This window comes from Lynx rufus, unplaced genomic scaffold (genome assembly GCF_022079265.1).
Source record: "Lynx rufus isolate CCGP_SWC_20201006 ecotype Redwood Valley unplaced genomic scaffold, mLynRuf1.p SCAF_3, whole genome shotgun sequence".
NCBI classification, from domain to species: Eukaryota; Metazoa; Chordata; class Mammalia; order Carnivora; family Felidae; genus Lynx; species Lynx rufus.
This window is the reverse complement of record NW_025814845.1, coordinates 153,301,779-153,329,515: the sequence shown is the minus strand read 5'-3', so window position 1 is coordinate 153,329,515 and position 27,737 is coordinate 153,301,779. Positions and strand designations below refer to the sequence as shown.

Below are 27,737 nucleotides of genomic sequence, written 5' to 3'. Positions count from 1 at the left end.
AGTATGGAGGTATCTGAAAAAATTAAAAATAGAAATGAAATACCATGTGATCCAGCAATTCCACTTCTGGGTATTTGTATGAAGAAAATGAAAGCACTAATTTGAAAAGATACACGCACCCCTATTTCACTGCGACTTTATTTATAGTAGGCAAGATATGGAAACAACCTAAGTGTCTCTTGATGGATGAATGGATAAAAATGATAGGTTATACATATGTACAGTGGAATATTACTCAGCCATAAAAAAGAATGAAATGTTGCCATTTGCAACAACGTGGATGCACCTACTGGATATTACACTAAATGAAATAAGTCAGACAGAGGAAGATGACTATCATATGATTTCACTTATTTGTGGAATGTAAAAAACAAAACAAATGAACAAACAAAACAAAATAGAAACAGACTCACAAATACAGAGAACAAACTGGTGGTTGCCAGACTGGGGGTAGATGGAAGGATGGGCAAAATAGGTGAAGGGGATTAAGAGGTACAAAATTGCAGTTACAAACTAAACAAGTCATGGGGCTTTAAAGTACAGCATAGGGCATATAGTCAATAGTACTGTATATTGTAATAACAGCTGACAGATGGTAACTAGACTTATTTTGTGGTGATCATTTTGTACTATATAGAATTGTCAAATCACTACACTGTATACCTGAAACTAATATAATATTGTGCATCAATGACTTCAACTTAAAAGAAGAAGTATTATGAGAGTGTTGCCAGCATGAGAGCAAAAGGGAGACACATGGGAGTAGTATGGCTTTCTTTACAGGTACTCTGAAGCAAAGGTAAAATACTGTAGGTAAAAGGACATACATGAGAATGCAAACACCCAGCTCTCTTCCACCTGCCACATACAATTAGTCATCCAGACATATAGATGTGAACTCCCTAACATCTCTTGAATGCATTTCCTCTCCTCTAGTCCTACAGTGACTGCCTAGTTCAGGCTCTTAGTGCTTCCAGTTTTGATTACAGGAACAACCTCCAACTGGTCTCCCCAGATCCAACCTTCACTCGCCCCTCCCCCATCCATTTTACTTAATAACAATCTTTCTAAAATACATAGCATTTCCAAATTGAGGTCCATAAATGTAGCCTCCGGGGGTCCGTCATTTTTCCTATACTATTGTTTCCTAATTTTTATTTTTATTTTTATTTATTTATTTATTTTTTTAATTTTTTTTAATGTTTTATTTTTGAGACAAAGAGAGACAGAGCATGAATGGGGGAGGGGCAGAGAGAGGAGACACAGAATCGGAAGCAGGCTCCAGGCTCTGAGCCATCAGCCCAGAGCCTGACGTGGGGCTCGAACTCACGAACCGTGAGATCGTGACCTGAGCTGAAGTCGGACGCTCAACCAACTGAGCCACCCAGGTGCCCCTAATTTTTATTTTTATAATAAAAAATAAGCATGGACATCTATACAAATGACTATCTTACGATCAACTTGTGTCTCATATTTTCTATGACTAAGATTAAATTTGCTCCATGAGAAGGCATACAGTACAAGTTAAGCTTTCGTATTAAGTCAGACTGAAGTAAAGTGGTTGGAGAATTAAGGCCATCAGATGGCCTGGCCATCAGAGGTGAGGGTGTGCAGACCTCAAAAGGACTTGACCGTAATAGTCAGAACTGCAGTCACCCCGCAAGTTGTCTCACTGTTGTCCAGACCCCATCTCATGTGCACCAACATTTATTAGCATTTGTTAGCAATGAATTTATCATTAGCATTATTAGCAATAAATATAGTTGTGGATTGTGTATTGAAGTATTTTGTGGTTTTGTTTCCAGAAACAATATGACCAGGCACTCATTAAATGCATATTTCTGTAATGCCAACAAGAACAATTAAAGAGAATAGGAACAGCTTTCCTCAGTTATTGCCTCATTAAAACCAGTATATTCAAGAATTGCTTGGTCCAAGATTTTGGCTTGAGTATGAAATCTGACTATTATGAATTAGAAACAAAAGCTTTGAAAGTTTCAGCTCCACACTGTATATCAGATGATTTTCTGCATCAACGTAATTGAATTCAAAATATGGAATGCAATTAAATATAGAACTGGACAGCAGGCCATATGTTTTCACTATTACCCAGCACTGAAGATTTAGTTTCAGCAAAACCAAAAACATCTATCACATTATACTAACCCTGATGTACCACTTCTATGTTTCATTAATATTTTATCTTAAAATTGGTTTCAGTTTTATAGTAGTATGAGACTATTACAGTAAGGAGTTTTATGTTTATAACGATTTCTGTGATAGAATAATTTAACAAAACATCAAGATTCCCGCAGAACAATTTCTCAAGTTTGACAAACACAGCTCAGACTTTATCTACCAAACCTCCTGCAGAAGGCCCTTTCTCTCGCTTGTTCATCTTACTAACGACTACTGGCTCTTTAAAATTCTGCTCAAGAGTGTGAGTTTTCCCTGCACCTCTCTGCAGCACCCCCCCCCCACCTGCCCTGGACTGCCAGTGTGATCTGTGCATTTTTCTGTGTTTCCCTCAGCATTCAATGCATTCCTACAGCAGATCACCCTCAAACAGTGTGGTGATCTCTGATTTTACCTGCTCATATTTCTCAGTAGACCATATGCTCATTCAATCCTTCCAACAACCACAGGAGGTAGATACTATCATTTCCCAATTTTACAGATGAGAAAGTGGAGGCTCAGAGAGGAATGGTAATTTGCCTAAGGTCACAAAGTTATTCATCAGTAGAACTAAGTTAAGTCCAAATTGTCTACTCCAAAGCTTTTGGCATAGCTACAATGCAAGACCAAATAGACAAATGTGAGCGGTTGAAAACAGAAAAAAATACACAGGCAAATCTGTTAACTCACCTTTAGTTTTTCCTTGAGAATTCTATTCCTTTGTAGTTTTATCATTTCATTTCTTTCTAAAACGGCCTCTCGCTGACTCTGAATAGCTTGCTAGATTGGGAAGAGAAAGGAAAGCATGGCAAAGAGTCCAGGGTTATCAAGAGCGATACAGCGATAAGACGCACATCTCTTTCGGCAATGTATCTTCATTTGGCCCAGACAAATGTGCATGTGTTCAAATTTTATAAAATTAATCATGAAAGTATTATTTAAAAATAACTAGTTCATGCATATGTCCAAACTCACTAAGATGTTTACACTAAACGTGTGCAATTTTTTGTATATCAATTATATCCCAACAGAGCTCAAAAAATAAAAATAAAAGTAGTCCATACTTACATTTCCCACTTTTCTTTCCCTGAAATGAAAATTATAACAATTACTTAACTCATTGTGTGTCATGGCAGTCTTTCAACTTTCCCTGAGAGCAGTATATACCTTAATACCTTTGCATACACTTTCTTTGGTCCACATGTTCCCTCTTCTGATCCACCTCCAGGGTCCATTTGAAAAAAGTGTCTTTATTTCTCAATGTTTTGCTGGTGGTAGAATTTTCCATGACCTCGCCCACTGGCCCAGTCTCTCCCATAGTACTTTGTCCCTCTCTTATTTTTTTTTTAAATGTTTATTTATTTATTTTGAGAGAAAGAGAGAGAGAAAGAAGAGCAGAGAAAGAGAATCCCAAGCAGGCTCAGCACTGTCAGCACCGAGCTCGATCTCACAAACCACAAAATCACGATCTGAGCTGAAATCAAGAGTTGGACACTTAACCGAATGAGCCACCCAGGTGCCCCAGTGTGTCCTTCTCTTATAATCTTTAACCCTCTTTTAAGTCAGTGATCTCAGTGACTAGGCAATATGCCTCTCTGAATCTGCAGCCCCTACCACCATGCTCAATAAAGGTTTCATAAGTTTGACTGAATTATGTTTAGTTGCAGAACTGGCATGGGAAGGGAGAGCTGGAGATACTATTATGGGGTGGGGGGGTGGGGTGAAGGGAATCTTCAGGGGGGAAAACAAACAAAGTTGAAGTTCCAACCTAGGCCATGAAAGTGAGAAGTTGGAGGAAAAGCCTTGGCCTATTTCTTCATCCAGGAAGTTGTCTCTGTTTAGTGAATTCCTGGAGAATTCAAGTTTCAGTGGGTGTGGGGGACATGACAGGTGACAGGTAGAGATCCTCTTTTTAGAGCAGAGAAGCATTAACAACGTTACATCTGGTGACCATATGCCCCGTGCACCCAGGACAGACCAGTTTATACCAGCTGCTTCTCTGTAAGAGTTAATAACACCCCCTTTCCACCTTCAAAGTGTGCCATATAGAAAATAAATTATAGCTCTCCTGGGTATGGGGGTACAGAGGTCTACATGAAAATCAGGACATTTTAACATCTATTAAACTCTAAAATGCTTACCTTCCATTAAAATTTTGTCTGAGTATGACTCTGTAAGAATGCTGCTACTTTTGGCCAAAGTTCTGAAACTTGGAGAACTTGCTCCAAATGGGTTTAAAATCTGAAACAGAATCTGACACTTCAAAGCTGTACCGTGCCAGACAGTACTATAGAAAGTGCCAACTAGCCGTGGGGGCATCTACACTTCCGTATCTGTGGGGGGCGGGGAGGACCATCACACTGCACACCTCCAGGAGGTGCTCTTTGCATCTCATATACATGAGTGGCTCCCCTGGAGCTATATAGGCCACAGCCTATTGGGTATTAAGCAGCTTCACTGGAGGAGGGTCCCCAACGGTTTAGATTCCCAAGACAATCTGCTCAAGGGTCCTGATGTCCCAGGAAGCCACCCAGACTCCTCTTTCATCCACAACAGTCACTTCTCTAAGTCTGAAACGCCCAGGGGTCAAGGCTCTGTTGTTACAGTAGTCGGGGCCCATGGAGGAAAGCCCACAGGCCTACAAACCCAGCACGGTACCTTAGATACTCCAGCAGGTGGAGTTTGTCGGTCTTGGTGACCACCAGGGCAACGTCCCTGCAGAAGCCCCTTTGGCAGGCTTTGATGCTCTCATTCAAAAGGTCTTCATGGGCTCTCCCTCCAGAAACTCTTTCGATGTCACTGATCAGCCAGATCACTGAGCACTTATCAATGGTCTGTGAAACATAACCACAATAGGTTCAAGAACATAAATGGTGTCTCAGTTGTAGAGGACGTGGTCTCTTCATGTATCACTTGTGGCCTCCATGTTCTGCCCCGTCTCTCTGCCAGTCCCACCTCTCACCTCTCCCCACGGCACTCTCCATGTACCAGCCAGACTGAGCTTCTCGAAGTTTCTCAGGTGTGACCTGCTCTTTTATCTCTCAGGACCTTTGCACTTGCCACAGCCTCTGCTTGACTTCCATCTGCTCTTTGAGACTGCTAACAGCCACCTGAGGATGGGTTGGCCCCCCCTCCTCTGTATCCTACAGCAAGCACCTGGACTTACCTGCCGTTGTACCTCACAGAGCTATTGTACAGGATCAGTTCTTTGCACACTCCCCGCCGCCCTGCAACTGCAAGGGACCTGATGAGAAGTGGCTACACTTTACAGCTTGGAATCTACATCACCTCCAGTACAGTGCTTGGCCCTAATAGAGGCTTCATAGATGTCTGTGGCATTAGTGATTGACAGAATTCAAGAAATCAGACCTCCAGTCCCAGATCCATCACTGGCTTGCTTTACCTCAGCTGTCTTCTAGGGAAAATTATTGTTTTTCCAGAACTGGTCCTGGTCATGCATTGCCCCCAAAGTTATCACCACAGGGCATCATTTTGATATTTGACTGCCCCTGCCTATTCAGCACACTGCCACCATGTGGAGGCAAGGAGCCAGAAACCTTATGATTCAAGTTGCAAAGGCCAATGAGCACGAAATTACAATTTATGATTAATATCATTGCTCTATTAGCTATGCAACTTTTATGGGACAGGTTTTATGTGTTGCCTTGTGACATTTCTCTTGGTATATTATTTCACTGGTCTTACTTCTCCATAAAAATGAAAAGCTGTTCCAGCTCAGGGACTGAGTTTATTTGAGGTTCCTCAGGACAGCACTTTCTTTGCAAATAAAGGTGTAACAAGTTTGTGATTTGCTAATTAAATCATCATTTTGCTTTATGCCAATGGTTCGTAACTCAGGGCAGCTCTGTACCCTAGAATGGCAGTCTCTGGAGACATTTTTAATTGTTAGGACTTGGCGTTGGTGTTAGTGGGTGGAGGTCAGGGATGCTATAAACATCCTTCCATGCCCAGGTCAGCACCCCCACAACAAAGAATTATCTGGCCCAAAATGTCAGCTGAGCCTGAGAAATCCTGACCTAGAGTAGTGGGTTTTGAGTTTGTTTTTAGCAGTGGAGGCTTTTTTCAAATGAAAGCTGCGGAAGAATTCCAATTGGTTTTTAAAAATTGAACTGCTTTAGTTGAACTGGAGGTGGAAGGTTTAGAGACCCCCCACCTGCACCACATCACCTACCCTCTGTTCATGGATCATTATTTTAAAACCGTAAATCTCTAGAGTTAGACAAACGTCACTGTTTTATAGAGAAGATAATAGGCCCCAAGAAGCAAAAGACCAGTTTAAGGCCACACAACTATGGGTCCTGAACTTCCTCCCTATGTGGATGGACTCACATTTAGGCAGGAAAGTAAAATCAACAGCTCCCTCCCACTTCCCAAATTACAATCTAACTAGGGAATCTACTAAGCTATTCACTCAGGCTGTGGAACACTGTAGAGTAGCAGACTTCAAACTCCTGAAGGGCAGGGCCTCTTGTACCTTCGTATTCCCCAGTCCTGGCAAACTGCAGGTGCTTAATAAATGTTTATTAACATAAGAAGAGGCCTGTAAGTCTCAGATCCTACAAGAGGCTCTGGCTGCCGGGATTTGGTAAAGTTGGAGTTGCAGAAGACACAAAAAAGCCAACCTAGAGCAACTGAGCTTAGGAGTGGTGGTACCACAGCCACCCCCACATCCTCCCTCCCTGTGATGAGAACGGGCCTCAGAGCTCAAGTGACACGCCTAAAGTCTCAGGACTTCAAAGTGGCAGCCAGGGACATGTAAATTCATAATACTCTTAGTTTAGGGAAGGCAAGGCTGGCAGCTGGAGAGACAGGGGAGGGGGCAGGGTGTTCTGTTCTCCCTGAAAAGAGGGGAGTCTTTAGTAGCTCCTTGTGAGAGAATATCACAAAACCACAAGAATGCAGGGGAGCTGAGGCCAAGCAGAGCAGGCTGGGAACAGTCCCTTCACTTTAACCGGACCTCCTCAGAGCGGGTGTTCTGAGCCAGATCTGCTGGCTCCTCTGTTCTGAGTGGCCTTTGATTGGCTTCCCAGAGTATCATAACTGGCAGCAACCATGGCTCCATCCGGTGAGAGAGGCTAGCCGCCTCCCTAGGCTGTTGCTCCCGGGACCCAGCCTGGAACTAGCCAAGGTTGGCAATTCCACTCCAAGAGCTGAAACCCTGTAGAAACAAAGGCCCTCATGGTCGGGCCTGAGCGGACCACCAAGGAGAAGGACACTGGGACTGCCTTTATCTTAAAGAACTGTTAGGGGAGGTCCTGTGGGGAGACACAGAGCCTCAGCTGGGAAGGTAGGAACCTGCTCTCTGGTTCAAATTCTGCCATTCAGTAGTTGTGCGGTCTTGGGCAAATTACTTCCCTTCTCTGAGCCTTTATTTCCTTATCTGTAAAATCCAGGCATAGGCTGATTATCTGTAAGCTGTCATCCTGATTCTATCATCCTGATCTTGACTCAAATCCAGTCCAGAGCTCTGCAGCCCTCAGTCATTCATTTAGCACAAACCTGCACAAATCCTCCAGTGGATCCTTCTACAGTGCTGGGTTGCTCATGACTTACCGATACCAGCCCTCCCTCCCAGTCCCCTTCCAGCTCCAGTCTTATGTCTCACCCCCCGTGTTCCCACCCTGTGCTCCTGAGCTCCTTCTGCCTAAAGACACCCTTTCTCTCTCTATCACATGCTTCAGTCCTTCTTATCCTTTGAGCTTCCCCAGGAAGGGTAGTATTTAAGCCCATCCCTAAGTTTTCCAAGCTGTCTTCTGTGCCTCTCTCCTTACACCCCACACCCATTTCCTCCAGCCACCCAGGAAGACTCATGCTTCCCACAACACGTGGCTCCTTCATTCCTCTGGGTCTTTGCTGCTCCCTGGCCTACAATAGTGCTCAGTGGTCCCATTCTCAACAATCTTCTCTGGTGATACCTGGGCTTAAGTGCCCTCTCTGAAGTTTCCCTCTCATCCAAAAATAATTCATTGGATAAAGAAGATGTGGTATATATATATATATATATATATATATATATATATGTATATATACATATATATATACACACATATATATATATACCACATATATATACCACATATATATATATACACATATATATATATATATATTCATTCAATGGACTATTACTCAGTGATGAAAAAGAATGAATTCTTGCCATTTACAACAATGTGGATGGAACTAGAGTGTATAAGCTAGTGTAGAGTGTACAAGTTAGTCAGAGAAAGACAAATATCACATGATTTCACTCATATGTGGAATTCAAGATAAAAAACAGATGAACATAAGGGAAGAGAAGCAAAAATAACATAAAAACAGAGAGAGAGACAAACCATGAGAGACTCTTAAATACAGAGAACACACTGAGGGTTGCTGGTGGGGTGTTGGGTGGGGGGATGGGGTAAATGGGTGATGGGCATTAAGGAGGACACTGGTTGGGTATTATAAGTAAATGATGAATCACTAAATTCTATTACTGAAAAATAAATAAATAAAATATATTTTGATTTAAAAAATCCCATATGTTTAATGCACATCCAAATAGACATCTGGATTTGTAGTCTCTGTTTTACATGACTCCATTTTGTTCACTTCTTCTTTATTTTAAATCACATATAATACTATCATATTCTATACTATACTGTGTTACACTAAATAAACATTTACACATTTACATAAATTTTCAAGTATATTGATGTTATTGAGAATTGGTGTTCATACATTGGTTTGCAGTAAAGCATTTAAAAACAAAAACAATTACAAAAAGAAAAGAATTCATTACTATTGCTCTCCTTTTTAAGTAATGTGGTTTGTTAATTAATACGACTAACTGATTCTCTTCTGGACTATAGGACTCCCAAGGGCATGGACTTTGTCTCTCTCTATCCAAAACCCAATACAGAATTGAGTAGATGCTCAGTGGGTGTTTGCTGAAGGAATGAGGTCTCTTTTTGGAGGTAATTTCTATCTGTGAGTGTTCATAGCACCTTGGACTTCTCTTACATCACTTTCTGCTGTGGATTTTGACATCTGTGGGTTTCTTCTCTCCTATTAGACTCTAAGCCCCTTGCAGGAAGGCTCTGTTTCCCATTCAACATTGTTTTATTTTGCTTTCATCTTTTTAGTTGTCAAGATAATACATGTTCATGCAATATACAAAAAATACGGGGGTGTATGTAGTAAAGAGTGCTGGTAATCACAGAAATTCCTGTTAACAGTTGGGTGTGTATCCTTCCTAAAGGCAGGTTTCTACTTTTGTTGTACATTTATTAACACCACACACGCACACACACACACAATGTGCATGCACACACATGTTTCTTAACATTAAAGGTCATGCTCTGCATCTTTTAATTTAGCTTTGTCTAACCATGTAGGATTACAGTGGGGTTTAAGAGCAGAAAGGCTCTCAAGCCATCTTGCCTTTACTAAAATCCCCAGTGTGCTAAAGGGCAAATTATTTCACTGAGAATAGTACCTAGCACAAAGTAAATGCTTGGTATATTATTATTATTATTATTATTATTAGCTATAATCTTTGCATCCTCAGTGCAAAGCACATTGTCTTACATATCATACATGTTTGATGAATGAAAAGGAAATGAACAAAGAGATAAATTCTTTAAAATATTTCAACCTCTAATCATTAGGTACAGATCTAACTACCCCAATGCTTTACTCTGGCTGTAGACATATCTGGAGGTGCCTGGCCAGCTCTAATTTCATTTGCCAGGAATTGAACCCCTACCCAAGTTTTGGTTGAAGGGGTAGACTTTCATTTCAACCATCACCTTCAGCACAGCTGACTGCATACACTAAAGATAGATGCTTAATCCAGAGATTAAGTTAGCTAGGCAGTAATCGATCCCATTTTCCTCCTCAGGAATTTGAACTAAAAGGCATAGAGACTATAGTCAGAGAGTTGTAGGCATATGAACTACAATTCCATTTAAAGACAGGGTTAAGGTGGTCATTTTTCACAATATGGATCCTAAGGGCTAAGTAGAGAAAACTAAGAGAAAAGCAGGGCTCTGCAGAGAACTGCACAGAGAAACAGTCACAAGAGCCATGTAGAAGAAGAGAGAGAAAATAGCTGCTTTTATCCTGATAGGTGGCCCTGAGGCCTGGCTGTGTCTCATGAGATCCTTTGATATTCTTCCGATTAGCCTCTTAACTTGGGGTTGCTTCAGCAGGTCTCTGTTCCTTGCAACTACACACGGTAGCAGCCTCCTCATTCCTTGGTGCTAGACCGTAAGCTTCTCTACCTTGTACTCAACTCTTGGCCTCCCTTTCCCCCTCTGTCTGTATTTCCTCTGCTTCCTTCTAGACCAATCTATTGCTGGTCCTTCTCCTGATCACACACTCTTGTTCTAACTTCCAGGTCTGCCTCATGATTCGTCTCTCCCCAGTGTCTCTGGCCACACACATTCTGCCATTGCCCTGAGGCTTAGAACCTAGAAAGTAGAAGAATTGAACTCCAGTGAGCTCATAAAATCCCTTGGTTGCTTTAGAAAGGGTGGAGGAGTTAAGCAAAGAGGACATGAAGCCACGTGAAAGAAAATCACCTTTTTCCACATCTCATCCCTCTTGCTGTTGAAGTCGCCGGTGCCCGGAATGTCCACCAGCACAACCCCTTCTGGAATCATCTCTGATTTGGGAAGAGTCACTTCCACATGTTTGATCAAGGGCCAAATTTGTGTCTCAGCTGATTCGCCATCCAAGTCTCTCCTGTGCATCCGGATGTAAGGGTCCAGCTTGACAGACAGCTCTTCTGCCTGAGGAAGAAGGACACAATCACACACACCAGACATTCTCCCAGCTCCTCTGTCCTGGATCGCCTCTGATCCAGGTTCAGTGAAGGTACGCCAATAGTGGTAAGAAGCAGCACTGGACAATGGGCACCAGAAGACCTTATCCAGTTTTCAAGAGCCAGAAAGGACCCTGGAGATCAGAAAGTGCAAGCTCCTTAACTTACAGATGAAGAAACCACAGTCAGTTAGAACAGAGCTTCAGTAAAGCTATAGTTTCACTGGATAATAATTTCACCTTCTAAATTCCATTTCAGTTCCTTTTTTCTTTAAGTTCCTTTTAACTTATTTTGAGAGAGAGAGTGTGCGTGGCCGAGGCAGAGAGAGATGGAGAGAGAGAATCCCAAGCTGGCTCTGCACTGTCAGTGCAGACCGTGATGCGGGGCTTGATCCCAGAAACCCTGAGATCATGACCTGAGCGGAGATAAAGAGTCGGATGCTTCACCAAGTGAGCCACCCAGGCGCCTCCCGTTTCAATTCTAAAATTAATGTGATTAATGATCAGGGAACCAAAGGCAAGCTGAGGGTAAAGCACAAGCTAATACCTCACAACACTTCCCCCCCTCCTCCGCCCCTCTGGTGGGATATGTGTGATATTCCTCAGCCACTCCTGGCTGCCCAAGAACAAAGGGAAGGCAAAAAACATATGGTTACCTGATAGAGATCACAGCCATGCAGCACATGAGTCTCCATCGGTTTATAAATGTCTTAGTAAATTACAAGAAAAAGGTGATCTTATCGATAGCTTAACTTCCAGAAACCTATAGACTCAGTTTCCTGGAGGCCTAACATTCCCCTCCCCTCCATAGTGATATGGGGAACAAAGGCAAGAAGGAAATGGTAAAGTCAAATTTCCTTATAACCTGCACCCCATTGACAAATACTTGAGGTAGGCAGAGTAAAACATTCATTCCTCTAGGAACTCCCTACTGTCTTAATGTTAATGCATTATTAGAGAAAAAACATTAGCTTGACAATAGCTAGGCTTCCAGTATCTTGTGAATCTTCTTTAACAAGATGGAAACACCCTTTTTCCTTACCTCCCCCAGCTCCCAGGTATATAATCAGCCACCCCTCACACTTAGAATGCAGCTCTTTCTGCTTCTTCCTGTCCCCATGCTTTAAGAAAATCACCTTTTTGTACCAAAGATATCTCAAGAATTCTTTCTTGGCCATCGGCTCCGGACCCCCCCCCCAACCACTCCAAAACCACATCAATTAATATGCAATCTAAATTTTGGAGACAGAGTATTCTTCCCACATGGCTAATGCAAACATTTGGATTACCAGAAGTCCCCGACTACAGAAAATTGATAGTGATATGGTGACCATATTTGCCAAATTAAAAATTGATCTGAAATTGATCTTTAAAAAGGGTTTTAAAATTTCTCCTCCTAGTACAAGAAATATCTTGACATGTAGCATTTCCAGAATGTTTTAATGATGGTGGGTGGGATGGGGAATTGTTCTCAGCCCATTGTTTCTTCTACCTAACCATATCTTCAGACAGTGACACATTCAGGCCAGCAACTATGTGTGTGGCAGCAAATCTTTACTGGGCTACCACTTCAGAGGACGGGAGATTTGGGATGTATGGTGCACATTGTTTTGTTTTGTTTTCAATGTTTATTTATTTTTTGAGAGAGAGCAAGCATGAGCAGGGGAAGGGCAGAGAGAGAGGGAGACACAGAATCTGAAGCAGGCTCCAGGCTCTGAGCTGTCAGCACAGAGCCCGACGCAGGGCTTGAACTCACCAACCATGAGATCATGACCTGAGCCAAAGTCAGATGCTTAACTGACTGAGCCACCCAGGTGTCCCTGGTGGTCATTGTTAATAAACATCTATAGAATAATCATGAAAGAAAGATAAGAATGGGAATTTTTTTTTAATGTTTATTTATTTTTTAGAGAGAGAGAGAGAGAGAATGAGTGGGGTAGGGGCATAGAGAGAGGGGGACAGAGGATCTGAAGCAGGCTTCATGGTGACAGCAGAGAGCCTGATGTAGGGCTTGAATTCATGAACCTTGAGATCACTACCTGAGCTGAAGTCAGACGCTTAACGGACTGAACCACCCAGGTGCCCCAAAACTGGAAATTCTTAAAAGAGTTGGGTTTAAATCAAGGGATTTGATGCAATGTGTGTAGGGAGTCACAGAATTCATCAATTCTAATCAAATAACAGGAAATTGTGAAAGAAATGATGATAAAAGTTCTTTAAGATATTTAAAAATAAAGCAGAGGAGCACCCAGGTGGCTCACTCAGTTAAGCAGCTGACTTCAGCTCAGGTCATGATCTCACAGTTTGTGAGTTCGAGGCCCACATTGGGCTCCGTGCTGACAGCTCAGAGCTTGGAGCGCACTTCGGATTCTGTGTCTCCCTCTCACGCTGCTCCTCCCCTGCTCGTGCTGTGTGTGTCTCTCTCTCAAAAGTAAATAAACGTTAAAAAATAGTAATAAAGCAGATACATTAAGGGCAATGTGAAAGAACAAACATGGGCTTGAGAAGTCCCTTTGTGTAAGAAGGCTCAACCCAATAAATTGGCTCAGGATAAATCATTCTAGGAGGCAGACTCAGCTTCCTTCATTGTAGTCTGGAACCTCGGACACAAACCCAATCTGTGCCCTCACTCACTGAGATGTAATTGTGCTTCAATGGATATTTCCACTCCTTGTTTCAACCCTAAATTTGTAATACTGGGAAGGGATATTTCTAAATACAGAATATTGAAGAAATGGATACTGCTACCTTGGTGTAACTTAGTTGGTGTTAAGTTGTGTGTATGCAGATAAAGTAATCAGTTTTATAATCATTGTATTTCTTTGGACACGCTCAGTCTATGTTTTAGACATTAGGAGTGTAATTATTCTGAACAGTAATACCCATTTAAAAATAAAAAGTGACTATTATATTTGTTTGATTTCCTAGCTATACAAGAGCTAAGTGACTTGAAAGATTTCATTTATTTGACTTCTAAGTGTGCCTGGCCAAGTATTTAAAAATTTTTGAGAGAACTGAATATATTAAATTTGAACTATAATATAAAGTCTAAGGAAATTTGATTAATTATATAAGTAGTGTGAGCTATTTAAGGAGGATTTGTTATGTTAAATTTAGGATGTAATTGAATGCTAAATTTTAGAACAAGTGTAAGTAATTGTTCTTATTTTATACAAAAAAAAATGCCGGATTTATAAATAGAATAGCAACATTTTAAAAATGAATTTTAAGAAACAAAAAAAAAACTAGGTTTTAAATATACAGTTTCAATAAGTTACACATTAGTTCTACAAGTCTTAAATTTACAGTGAAATGTAATTTAATAAGATGGATATTGATTATAAAAGTGAGGAGAGAGTTGTTCTACTATATCCAATATCCATCCTGTCCTCTGTCTGTGCTAGCTGAATAGTGTTTGTCTGTCTGTCTGGGCAGCCAATCACAACACATCTGCTTCTTGCTTTAGACTCCGTTTCAGCTAGGAAAGGCCATGTGCCCGAACCAGAGGCCAGTTCTGAAAAAAAATCTACCCAGAAATTTGTTGGGGGTGTTTTTGAGAAAGCTTTTACTTTCCAAGGAAAGGGGAGATGTGTTTGATGCCAACTTTTTATCCTTTTCTTTCTGCCATGAAGCCAGCTGTGAAGTCTAGCACCTCAGTAGCAATCTTGTGACTGTGAGGCAACAAGTATGATGAACGGCCAAGGGAACTCAGGAGGTGTTGATCTTGATATTGTTGAGCCACTGAACCAACCCACAAACTCAACCGCTTCCAGACTCTTATGTGAGAAAATGAATAAATCCTTATTCATTTAAGCCATTATAAATTTGGTGTTTTTTTTTTTAACATCTGCAGCCCAAAGCATCCTTAATTAATCCTCAAGCAACTATAAATAGTCTTTCCTGTGCACAAAAGATCTCCCATTCAGACACTAAAATTTCTCATTTGACAGCCATAAATAACGAAAAAGAACTTGGTCAGGGATGCTTCTGATTTGGGTATCAACCTATTTCCAATAAAAACACCGTGCCTTGAGCAAATCTCCTAAATGGATTCAATTATTATACTTGAGACACATGATAAAATAAAGGAAAAAATCTTGAAGCTACCTCTTCTGCCTTGAGGGTGATGATTCTGGATGTGGGAATCTTTCCTTTGGGCTTTGCCCTTAGTAACTCTTCATAGTTCTTCCTTTCCGCCCCATTTCCATAAAGCATTTGTAGCTTCCAGATGGCTTCCTCCACTGCATCATCCCTGTCCCATGCATCTGCCTCTTCTCTGTCCAGTTCCTCTGTCCTGTGCAGGAGTTTAGTCAAGTTCTTCAGCTCTTCCTTCCACTCCTGCCAAGGGAGAGCAGGGCCAAGCCCCTCAAAACACAGATACAGAAAACCACGACAAAGGGAGGAGGCCATTGTTCTGGGGAGTGGGTGGCAGGAGGAGACTTCATATTCAGGAAATCTAAAATCATTTAATCCAACAAGAGATCATCTAATCCAAACCCCTTGTTTTGTCAGTGAGGAAACCAGGAGCCAAAGAGGGAAATGGCTTGCCCAAAGTCCCATAACAATAGTGACAGGATGCAGGCTAAAACCCCCATCTCGCTCCACTGAGCTTTCTCATTCTGTACTATGTTCTTTCCATTTAACAAAGGCCTAAATTCTATTTACAAAGAATATCACGTTAATCTCTAAATGAGAGGGAGAAAGAAAGAGAGAAAAGGAAGGAAAGAAGAGGGGGAAGGAGGAAAGAGAGGAGGGAGAGAGAGAAAAACAGGAAGGGTAAACAGGAAGGAAGGAAGCAAGGAAGGAAGGAGACACTTACTTGGTCAGAGAGAAGGTGGATTTTGGCCTCGTATTGTTCACAGCAGCCTGAGCTCACTTGTACAATACACGATGTACATATACTTTCTCCAGACACTGGTAGAAACATTGCTTGCTGGATGATGGCATTGATCAGGGAGCTCTTCCCAGCCCCTGTGCTTCCAAATAATCCAATGTAGATTGGGTCCAATGATGGTTTTTCAATCAAGGCAAGTAGCCTGTTTCTAAATTGGTTTTTAAATGTACATTGTCATGGTCAGCAAAGCACAGTGGGAAGAGTATCAAAACCGAACGCGAAGAACCTGAGTACGAATCCTAGGCAAGTTGTACATCTTTTTGAGTCTCCACTATTTTCTTGATCAAAGGAGAATATTAGTCCCTGTTTACTACATAGTTGTCATGAGGATCAAAAAATATTATGCAAAAAGTAAGTACCATTACTTGGAAATGATAATTCTACACAAGCTCTGTAATTCCTATATAGATATGAAGCAATTTTGCTTGTGTCCTGTGGAAATTACATAGTCTGGTTCCTAGATATAAAGTTTGGGCAGAGGTAAAGTATTGCTGAGAGCAACACAGAGCCTTATTGAGCAGGAGATTCAGCCCTGTCACCAATCAAGTCCCTCTAGTCATCTGAGCCTAGCAGTTGAGGGCACAGGCAAAAGTTTCACACAGCCTGGATTGGATTCATGCCCTTTCACTTACCAACAGTGTGATTTTGGTCTCTAAGCCACAATTTCAGTAAAACTGGGATGATACTAATAGTTCCTGCTTTATAGGGGTATTGGGACAATTAAATGAAATTTGATATATGTACTTAGCAGGTTATCTAGCAACAGTGGCAACCCAATGAATGTCAACTATCAGTATAAACAATAATAGCCCATAGCTATATAACTTTTTAGCCTCCTTTCCTTAGTTTCTAATTGAAAATTCCCTTTCATTGTTGGAGAAAAGCATCTACAGTAACATAAGGAAAGACATGGAAGGAAGATTTTATGATAGCTGATATCAGACTCACATGAGATACTTGACTCCATTAGGAATGCTGTCATCCAGGAAGACAGAATGAATAAGTTTCTGATAAGTATTGCTCAAAACCCTTCTGGTCCGTGACTCCAGTTTTTCATCTGGAATCAATAGGGATGTATTATCTGGGATGCACCTGGCAGGGATCAAGTACTAGGTCTCCAAAAGAGGAATGTGCTCAATATGTCAGAGAAAGGGAATAAAAAAGAAATGAAATGAAAAGCCAATTAAATATGAAAGCAAGTTATCTGACACTACAGATACTAGTTCATGGGAGATGGCAATTATTGATTGTGAAAGCCTCTCAAGGAGCTAGCCTGCTCTGAAACTCCTTGTTACAGAAGTCAGCATAGGCTTTGTCATGGGTTATAGCCCTTCTAGATTCTTCTCTCCTGTGGTCATAAAAAGAAAACTTGCAAGGCTGTCATATTAATACTCACCGAGGCACCAAATCAACCATTTTCACAATCTTTGTTCTAATCAGGAAGAGGATCTTCTGATAACAACCCTCCTATCCAGAGACTCCTACAGATGAATTGTCAAATTATAGATCTCTGCAGAGACTCTGAAGCCCCCTTTTCTGGATCAGGATGATTTGACTATGTTTCATCCTTCTTTCCAATTTGACCTTCTCTTCCTTTGAGCATTTTAACACATTTGGAAAAGGACAGAGCCACACAAAAACAAGCTCCATAGCAGTTTCATGACACTCACATTCCTTAAGAGCACTTTGTTCCACGGAGGGAAATGCTCGGAACCGCTGGTCTCTATCTGAACGTCTTCTTTTTTTCATTGGCTCTTTAAATAAATCATCATCAACTAGAGATAAACAGAGATTATATAAAATTAAATATCCTGGGGCATAGTATACTTGCCTGACCTCTATCAACACACAAACCCAAAGAATCTAAGAAGGCTCCTGCCAGCTCTGTATGCGTAAACTCATTCCAGAAGCAGGCACCATTGGTCCGTTCCAGTCTGGTCCCTATTTCCCGGAGTCACAGAACTTCGCATCTAGATCTGAAGTGCAGAGTCCAAAATATCTCCCCAGAACATATGTTGACATTAAATGAAAAGTTTGGAAACCCTAAGAAGCCAAAATGGCTGGATATTCTTCACTATATGCCAATTGTGTACAGAGAAACCCAAGAGAGGACTAAGTGTGGGGTGAAGAAAGGCCTCTGGGAGGTCGTTTCAAACTGGAAAAGAAATTGATCAGGAGCAGAATGCAGAGGAAAGAATCAGCCACATGACCAGGGCAAACCACTTCTTGACCATCTATGAGATGAGAGGGCTGACAAAAATATACGCAATGTAATAATTCAGGAGGATGTTCTACCAGTGCACACCCTTCAGAGGTTAAATTTGGGAGAATTTTCCCCCTTCCTCACTGAAAGTCATTAGCAGCTGCTTCCTTACACAAATAAGAATAGAAATCCCCATGAAGCAAAACTTTGTAGTTCTCCCAAGATTTATTCACTTTAATGGGTTTCCTTTGGTTATGAAGTGAAGGGCTGGTAGGGTCCATAATTCTCTGGAAAGGGTACAACCAAAACATTGTGTTCTGGATGAGTTTTAGAAAATACCCCCTGGCAGTATCCACATGGTTGGAAAAGGGCAATAAGTGGGTCTTTGGAGTCAAGGTCATTGGAAATGATCCTAATCCAGTGCTCCTGGGATTGGCCCGTGCCTTGGGAAATGGCCATGAGATGAACCTGAAGAATTGATCCTCAAGAGTCATGGCTCATGGAAGGGTATGAGCCCCCAAAGCTGAGCATGATATTGGGAGGTCATATTCCCTGAAGAACCACAGAGAAGAAGGCTCACATCAGGACCCAGGAGAGCAACCTGCAAGGTACAGCCTCCACTACTGGGCTCCAGACAGCAGGTCTTCCAGATAGTCCAGCCAGCCCTCCCTCTCTGCTCAGCCTTATGGCTTCCAGAACAAATCCTGCCATGTCCTGGAGCCAGCTCACACCCCATAAAGTATTGCAGTGCAGAAAGGTGCTCTTTGCCAAACCTGGAATCTCTGCCACCTCATATGCTCATGCAGTGACAGGGTGTTGAAAGAGCTTGTATTTCAGACCCTCTATCTGAGACATTCTAACTTCTTAACTCAGCTCAACTCAAAGATTTCATCATGCCTTAGTTTAAGGACCGCATTAGAATTAAATACCAAGTTGCTGGCTCAGTGGTTGGAGCTGGAGAAGGAAGAGGCAGAGAAGAAAAGAATATACCACTCAGGCCCTTAGACAAGCTACAGGCTGACGAATACTTTAGTCTGTGCTACAAGAAGGTATCTGTGTGTGGAAAGTAAAGGATGTCGGGCCTTGATCTCAACTTTGTAAACTCAGGAAATTTTTTGTGTGAATGATATTTGCACATCTTAGCCACATGTATAAAACAAGGGACATGCCCATGTATCCATGGCCTTCATTTCAATTTTACAGGAACTGGCAAGAAATCTGATAAAAGCTTGAAAGTTTATTCCTCAACTAAAGCAAAGGCTAGGAAGTCAGACAAAACAGCAGGATGTGAAACTTTTTCTTCAATCGCTAAAACGAAAAACCACTTGGAAAGGAGAAAGTAGTCTATCTTGGACTTAGACCATTTAAGGGTAGTATTTCTATTTAAATTGTAACTGGAATGAACTGGCCTGAACTGGCCACATCTCTTCTCATTCCCTGTAACTGCTCAAGCACTCCCTCCCCTTTCCCAGCATTTTACACTGAATCACCCAAGAAAAAGAGCAGTAAGGTTGGGTGGGGGCAAGCCAAAGAAGTAAACCCAGTCTACTGCCGCTGTTACTTCTTGCTGCCACAAGATGTCACTTTAAAAAACTGATCCCCAGCCACCTAACACAAGATACAGGTTCATTGCTGATCCAGAGGGTTGCCAGAGACTGCCATGGCTCTTCCAAGCTGAACAATTCCACTCTTTCAGCGCTAGCCACCACCCCACTGACCCAGAAACCCTACATTCCTTGCCCCTAAGGGATTTCATCCCCTATGAGTGAGGAAATACATGTGATACATCCTGTTCTCTACACACAGGGGTTACTTTCCTGCATCTTCCTAGGGAAGGCTCTCTCCTTGGCTCCAGGGACCCTACACCAGCCTTCTAGGGAGGGAGGCTGAACTCACTGACTCCAAGGGGATTCACCCTACATCTCCCCTTCTAAGAACAGTGCCTGAAATGATTCCAGGTGCCTTACCTTGCCCATTCACAGAGAGGCTACCCTCTGAAAATCCAAGATGGCTTTCTGAAACCTCCCTTTAAAAGGGGAGAGGTGTTCAAATTTAATTGCTGGTGAGATAATCCACTACATCATGAATAGGCTATTTAATTCTTGAAATAGTTTATATTCATTCACTATTAAGCTGTGTCATGAGAAAGCAGCTTCTGAATAAAGAGGAAGGAACAATGACTACAGTTAAATACTCTCAACCCATTTGCCCTTGATTATATAGTGGTAAATAGGAAGTATGCACTCCATCAGGGGATATTGTAGGGATGTTACCTGGGTGTGGTCCCTGACCCACAAAATCTTCAGTTTCTTCCATTTCCTGTTATGCAAATGTCTGCTTTTGTCCACTTAGGAGAACCAGCCTAAAAATATATACAAACTACAAAGATGGGGGTGACAATAACAGCAGAAATTATAAATACATAAAGCAAAATAATAACAACAACATGTAAATCTGCTTATGCTTTGTTTCCCCAACTAGATTCCAAGCTGTTAAAGTGCAATGGCCATTCTAACTTATCTTTGAATTCTTCACAATGCCTCGTATACTACATGTTGATTTAAACATGACAAAAATCAATGTTTGACCATTGGTTTTCTTTTTTCTCTTTAATTTTTTAATGTTTATTTACTTTTGAGAGAGAGAGAGCAAGCAGGGAAGGGGCAGAGAGACGGAGACACAGAATCCAAAGCAGGCTCCAGGTTCTGAGCTGTCAGCACAGAGCCCAATGCAGGGCTCGAGCTCATGAACTATGAGATCATGACCTGAGCCAAAGTCGGACTCTTAATTGACTAAACCACCCAGGCGCCCCTGACCACTGGTTTTCAATAATAGTTGTATGTATGGAACTTTAAAATGATATTATCTGAGATCTTTAGTAACAATAAACTCTAAAGTAACAATAAACCTCTAGTGATCAGAACCATAAAGGTGAAATTATATGGCTTTGCTGCTTTGGGTGCAGTATTAGTGGCCCAATCAGGTTCAGTTACGTTTAGTCCCAGCAGATCTCAGCAAGAATCTGGAAGATGGATGGAATATTCTATATTTCTAGGGTTCCCTGGAGTTGCTTTGGGAACTGAGTGGGGAAGGAGAGGTGCAATAACTAGGTTCTCTGAGTCTTTCTTGCTACCCCACTCCAATTCAATGAGGAAGACCCCCCCCTCCCCAGCTCAGGTCTATATGCAGTGCCATAGCTTAGGGCATCTGCAAGGGTTGGGGGGTTGGGGGAGAAGAGGCACATCCAAAAGGAGAAATGTCAAATCCAACCTGTCTCCAGTCCATAGGTACACAAATTGGGCGTGGAGGGAGAATGGGACCCATAGAGGCTCAGAACAGAGGACACTGGGTAATGATATGCTACCCTGGAGTTTCTTTGTCTCCACACGCAGAGGAGAATTTGAGCAACACAGTTGGGGAGAGCCCCAAAGTGCTTCCTCTCCTTACCTGATGTTGCTGTTTGGATCACTCAGCCATGTACTTCAAAAGCAGAGAGTCACTGGCCCTTCTGAGAAATGCAAAATCCCACCTGATCTGTCAACTGCCACTAAACCCATAGGCTGTTAGAGAGATTATGCTTCATTTACATATTAACTCCAAATGAAAATCACAGCTCCTCAGTCAAAACAGCCTCTTATTCTTAGTTTGGCTGGTGGATATTAACTGGCCAAATGGTTTCTGTACTTGGTGGGTGTTGGCTGGATGTGGTGTGAATCCCTACTGTGTGCAAGGTCCTGAGCCTTAGGCAGAGTTCCTCATCTCTTCATTCCTTATCTTGATGCTCCCCCTCAGACCACCCCAAACTCCTTACAGTTCTCCAAGACAGGGCGCCCTATTCCATACATTTTAGCATAGGCTGTTCTCTCTATGTGGGGTACTCTTCTGCTCTTCTTCTCAGTGAATTCCTACTCTTTAAGATCCTGTTTTATCATTTTCTCTGTGAAACTGTGTCCTGATTCCCAAATCTTTCCCTTCTTGTGTCACCACTGCTCCAAGCACATCTCTGTTACCATGCTTCCTTGTCCCTTTTTCCTTTCTGAACCATGAGCTATCTGAGGTCATACCTACATTTGTTTCAATGTTGCATTTCTATCAGGAAGTGCAATGACTGACAACAATTGGTGAATGAATGAATAAATAAAATAATGGATGGAAAGCTCCTGATGAGATTCTAAACCAAAGGATGTTTAAAAACCAAATCAGTTTTTGTTAAGTTTCTGTTTAAACCATGTTAGTTTTTTATATAATTGGAATCCTGGCTTAAGAAATAAAGGGGAGAATGGGAAGACAAGGACAACATCAACAGGGAAGACGACTTCATAGGAACCACGAAAGCTGAACTTGAAGAAGGAATGACACAGGCAAAGGCAGAAGACGGGGAGAAGACCTCATAGTGGTCTTCAAATACATTACCTTAGAGGTGCATATAAAATTCATTAGAAAGTAATGACTTTTCTGCCACTAAATGTGTCTGAACCTATACTGGAATGACCACTTAATAATGGCATTAGACTAGATGAGCTTGAAGGCCTCTTCAAATCCCAGATCCTATATTCTTACTTGAAGTGCTCACCAGCAAAGCTGGCAGTGGAAGTCCTCTATGAGGTCACAAAAATTCACGAGAGCTGCAAGCGGTTCCTGGTTTGTAGTGCTGAGTTGGAAATGCCAAACCACATCAAGATCTAGGTGAGAGAGGAAAGCAAAGGGTAGATGAGCTATAATGTGTGTGAGTATATGGTAATGCCTATCAATAACTTTATTTTTTTTTACTTTTTTTTTTTGGTGTTCATTTATTTTTGAAGGAAAGAGAGACAGAGTGTGAGAGGGGGTGTGGCAGAGAGAGAGAGGGAGACACAGAATCCGCAGCAGGCGCCGGGCCCTGAGCTATCAGCACACAGCCCCACACAGGGCTCAAACTCACAAACTATGAGATCATGACCTGAGCCAAAGTCGGACACTTAACCGACTGAGCCACCCAGGCACCCCAACGTTTTTTTTTTTTAAATAGACTCTACACCCAATGTGGAACTCAAACTCACAACCCAGAGATCAAGAGTCGCATGCTCTACTGACCGAGCCAGCCAGGCACCCCCCATCAATAACTTTAGATACAGAGCTAGGAATAACCCCTAAGAAAGAGATCTGTTGTTTCCTGAAATCAGCAGCTCAATGAGCCACAGTCACATAAAACATTAGGCACTGTATCATAGAGATCACTGAAAACAAAACAAAATGTATGCTCCTATCAATAGACAAATGCACTGTAGACCTCCAGGGTAACTTGTGTTCTGGTAGCCAAAATCCAGGAAGAAATAGTGGAGTCAGATGAAGTCCAAAAGGACTAAGAAGTTGATAAGTGTTACTACCATATGAACAGTGAGAATAAAGCCCTTCAAACTGAGACAGCAGTAGATTTAGAAGAGAAGCAGACATGTTCACCAAATCCTGGGCACTGGTTTTGGCTGCCATTGGGGTCACAGAAACTTCAGTTCATCTAATGTCATTTATTAAGTCAACTGTACACAATGGCCAGCAAGGGCTGTTAGCATGTAACTATCTGGGTCCGGGCTGGGCTTAGCTGCACACAGTGGGGACACACCAAACCATGAGCCTCCCATGCAGGAGCATCTATGGTCCATGAGTAATCTGTGATCCCTAACTGAAATTTGGAGAAATTGAAAATTATCTGAGGTGTGCTTGTGATTCTTTCTGCCAGTGTTCAAAGATTGGCAGAAAGGGACCATTTAATCAGCAAACTAAGACACAGGAAAATGGAAAGAGATAATTAACAGTAGGACTGAGAAAGTAGAATGAAGGAAACAGCAGGCACTTAAAAAGCAAAGCTTATAAACAAATATATCAGTGAATAGAGGAGTAGTGTGGTACAGACACTCCGTACATAGTCACTGAGCTAAACTAAATGATGGTAGGAAGGGCCATAAACTGCAAATCAGGTGTGGAAAGTACAGTGCTGGCTTTGCCACCAGTCAAAAGAGCTGTAAGACTTCAGAAAAGTTATTTTATCACCCTGGGGCTTAGTTTTCCCACCTATACATGAGAGTTGAACAAGTCCTTAAACCATGAATATTCTCTGATTTAGTTGGATGCCAAAAGGATTAAAGTTCTTATTTTAAAATGTCACCTGCCATTGACACCAAGACCATACCAATGATTAGGGCTCCTATGTAATCAAAAGTAGCACAAGGAAGGTGTCTCTAATTTCAGGTTCATTGCACTTTCAGGAGCCAATGACCCATGGGTGCATAGTCCTTCCTCAGATTATGTAGGGATCCACTTTACCCCAAGGAAGGGCAGTAATGGTGGTTGTATTTTGTGAAAATTTGGCTTCTGTGGAGAAGCAATAGAAAGGAGTCCAAATTTATTGCTCACACAGGCGAGGTATTCACCTGTGGTTTATTTCACTTGTATTTCAACTATGCGGTTAGCACTTAAGTTTTGCTTTTAGTACGTATTTACATTCATGTGCACTGAGCCTAAGAATAGCATCTTTTAAATGAGACTCTGCATATTTAGCTAGATATGGGAAGGTTGCACAGAATGCATTTCCTGTAAAATAATTATGATTTTTGACAGTTATTTTTGCTTCTTCCACTCCTCCTTTCTTCTGTTTGTACTTGCTTAATGTCTTTTTTTCTTAAAGAAACGTAACAGAGGTGACACAAATGTAACAGTTATTCCTGTACTAGAACAGCTTCATATAGTGTAGTTAAATAAAGAATGCTCCTAAGCCCCTTATTGTAGAGATATGGACACTGAGGCCCAGAGAGGGGAAGGAACTTGTCCAAGGTTGGAGTGACTCCAAGGTCAGTGTTCTCGTCCTCCCACCAAGCAGCCTCGCATAGATGCTATTTAAATAAAACCTCTGGAGCTTAAGAGTGGAGGGAAGGGTGCTCACAAATGAGGGGCTCCTTCAAATACATGATGAAAGTTGTAGAGTAGGACTGAGAGTAGCTACTTGATAAAAATGTACTTAGGACTCAAACTGAAGGTACTGCCTGAACATTGTTCAATGCCCTCAGAAGTAAAACAAGACTGTGTGTGTGTGTGTGTGTGTGTGTGTGTGTGTGTGTGTGTGTGTGACAGAGAGAGAGAGAGAGAGAGAGAGAGAGAGAGAGAGAGACTGAGTAGTACACTTTCACTGCATTCCTTCTGTGTCTAATGCAGAATTGAATGTGTTTAAGAATTGCAAACATCCTGTTCTCTTCCCCTAGCTCTTTTCCTTCAGTCAGAATCTCATCTCACCCTACCTTGCTTCTTCACATCATTAACCTTTCCTACATGATTCTTGTTTTCCTTTTATTTCTGTCTGTCCCCCACCCCCACCCCCCAAGGGAGCTCTAATGGGAAAAAAAAAATCAAAATGCTTAACCTAGCAAACTCCCTTTATGGGGTATTATTATCATCAACTGGTTTATTCCCTACTTTTACTGAATGTGGGAAGGGCTTGGTACATAGTAAGCACTGAATAAATATTTGTTGAATGAATGAAGTGTATCTTTTAAGTGTATCTTAGGTGGTAAGATTAATAATAGCAGCAATTACATTCATTCATACATCTATTCAAATAATTGCTGAGTGTCTATTACGTGCCATGCACTGTTCTGGGTGCTGGTAATACATCAGGGAACAAAATGGGGAGGGTGTTTGCACACACAGGGCTTACATTCCAAAATGTAATGGACATTACTCCGGATTTGGAGTCAGAATGCCTGAATTTGGGGATCACACTCCAGGGCTTCAATGTAACACTGATCAAATCACCTACCCCTCTTAGAAAATTAGAATATAAAGATACCTGTATCAGGAGTTCACTGGATTAAATATAATACATACCCGGATTAAATGTAATATTGTATGCACAGTTGGTCTGCAGGCACTTCAGCATGTTTACAAATGTCGTTTATTTTTAGAATATTTGGTGAAGACAGTTAAACTAGAAGTCAGTACTAGTATTCACCTGGGCCAAGTCTCTAGTTTTGAGGGTACATATGCCACCTTAACTGATAAACTGACTCCATTCTTGTCCACACTGATCAATCACCTTGTGAGTTCTAACTCATCATCCTTCAAGAACCCTTGGTGAAGGTCTTGTCCTCCTCCCACAGGGGGGTGGGCTGGAGTATGAAATAAGGAAAAGGAGATTCTTAATAAACTTATGGAATGTTGGTGATATTTAGGATTTATTTCCCTTCTTTTTAAGTTTTAAGTACCTTTAGTATTGGCAACACGTCGTAACCACTTATTGGACATTGCACTGCTCTTCCAAACTAGATATGTGCCAAAAAAGCAATTTAAACACATTAGCTCAGAAGCAAAAGTGAAACAAGGGCCTTCGAACCCCCAAAGGACAAGAGTTATATTTTCAGCATTAATACACGAGCTAATGTGTGCAACCTGAGAAGCACAGCCCCCAGGGGTAGCTATGGTAAGGGAGTTATTGGATTGCATGATTTTTTCCTTCCTTCTCCCCTGGATGAATAGGTAAGTAAAAGAAGCAGATATTTTCATAATGTGCCTTATCAGGTTCTAACAAAATGAATTCAAATCCTCTCATACTGCTCCCCCAAGCTTGCCAAAGCTAATGAGGCATAAGATGACATTAATACTACCCCTAATGATGACTGAAATTGCTGTGTTTCTGGAAGGGAGAAAATTTAGTGACTGGCCTGAGATCATACCCTTATGTAAAATTCAAGCTAAAACTTGATTTTCCAGATTCTAGTTCATTGGTCTTTGCATTAGCCTTAAAGTTCACTTAAACCAACAAAGAAAGTAAAACCCACTTTCCTTCATGAAAAAAAAAATTATTTTAAGAAGATTAAGAGAGGGAGAAGAAACAAGTCTTCCATACAGAAAAATTCCAAATAATTTATGTAGATACTCCACCCTCGAGGACAGGGAGCATAACTCCCTACTCTTTATGTGTGGGCTTTGCAGAGCGACTTCCTTCCAAAGAGAGCAGTATGGAAGGAGGGGAAAAGAGGAATTTTCCAGTAGAGAAACCTGACAGACATGCCTCAGCCAGGTGATGAAGGTCAACATTAACAGTCATAGATCATGTTGTCTGTATGTACCTTGATGACAGCAGCACTTTAACTCTGGGATCTTCCTCCCGTAAACCCATCACTCCAGTCCAATCATGAGAAAAGCAGACAAAGTTCAATAAAGGTTAATCCTACAGGTGATCTGACCACTACTCCTCAAAACCATCAAGATCATCAAAGCAAAGACAGTCTGAGAAACTTGTCACATCCAAGGGGAGCCTAAGGAGACATGACCACTACCTGTAATGTGTGTCCTAGAACACAAAAAGGACAGCAGATAAAAACTAAGAATATCTGAATAGAGTACAGCCCTTAGTTTATATTAATGCTATTGATATTTGTTCACTAATTGTGACAAATGTACCAGACTCACGTAAGATAAGAGAGGAACTTGGGTATGGGTTATATGGGGACTCTCAGTACTATCTTCTCAATGTTTCGGTAAATCGAAAGCCTGTTTCTTAAATCAACCATAAGTTACAGCATAAATTACATAAGAAATACAACTTACCAGATGTCACTTTATCTGCTTCAGCTCTAGGAGTCCACAAAGGATACGGTAGCTGTTTCTTTG

At 41.6% G+C, this 27,737-nt stretch overlaps 1 protein-coding gene across 1 annotated transcript in view; it reads right to left on the bottom strand.

Moving 5' to 3' along the window:
• The window catches only part of NUGGC (nuclear GTPase, germinal center associated), a 52,394-nt gene extending 24,657 nt beyond the window's left edge, over nt 1-27,737 (bottom strand). The window contains exons 1-11 of the mRNA XM_047092016.1: nt 27,675-27,737; nt 22,659-22,780; nt 20,372-20,460; nt 17,566-17,670; nt 16,844-16,952; nt 15,821-16,043; nt 15,109-15,339; nt 10,761-10,970; nt 4,834-5,009; nt 3,244-3,262; nt 2,866-2,955 (exon numbers count right to left, since the gene is read on the bottom strand). Of these exons, the coding sequence (XP_046947972.1) occupies nt 2,866-2,955; nt 3,244-3,262; nt 4,834-5,009; nt 10,761-10,970; nt 15,109-15,339; nt 15,821-16,043; nt 16,844-16,952; nt 17,566-17,670; nt 20,372-20,414 (1,206 nt within the window). The 5' untranslated portion in view covers nt 20,415-20,460; nt 22,659-22,780; nt 27,675-27,737. The remainder of the gene's footprint in view (nt 1-2,865; nt 2,956-3,243; nt 3,263-4,833; nt 5,010-10,760; nt 10,971-15,108; nt 15,340-15,820; nt 16,044-16,843; nt 16,953-17,565; nt 17,671-20,371; nt 20,461-22,658; nt 22,781-27,674) is intronic.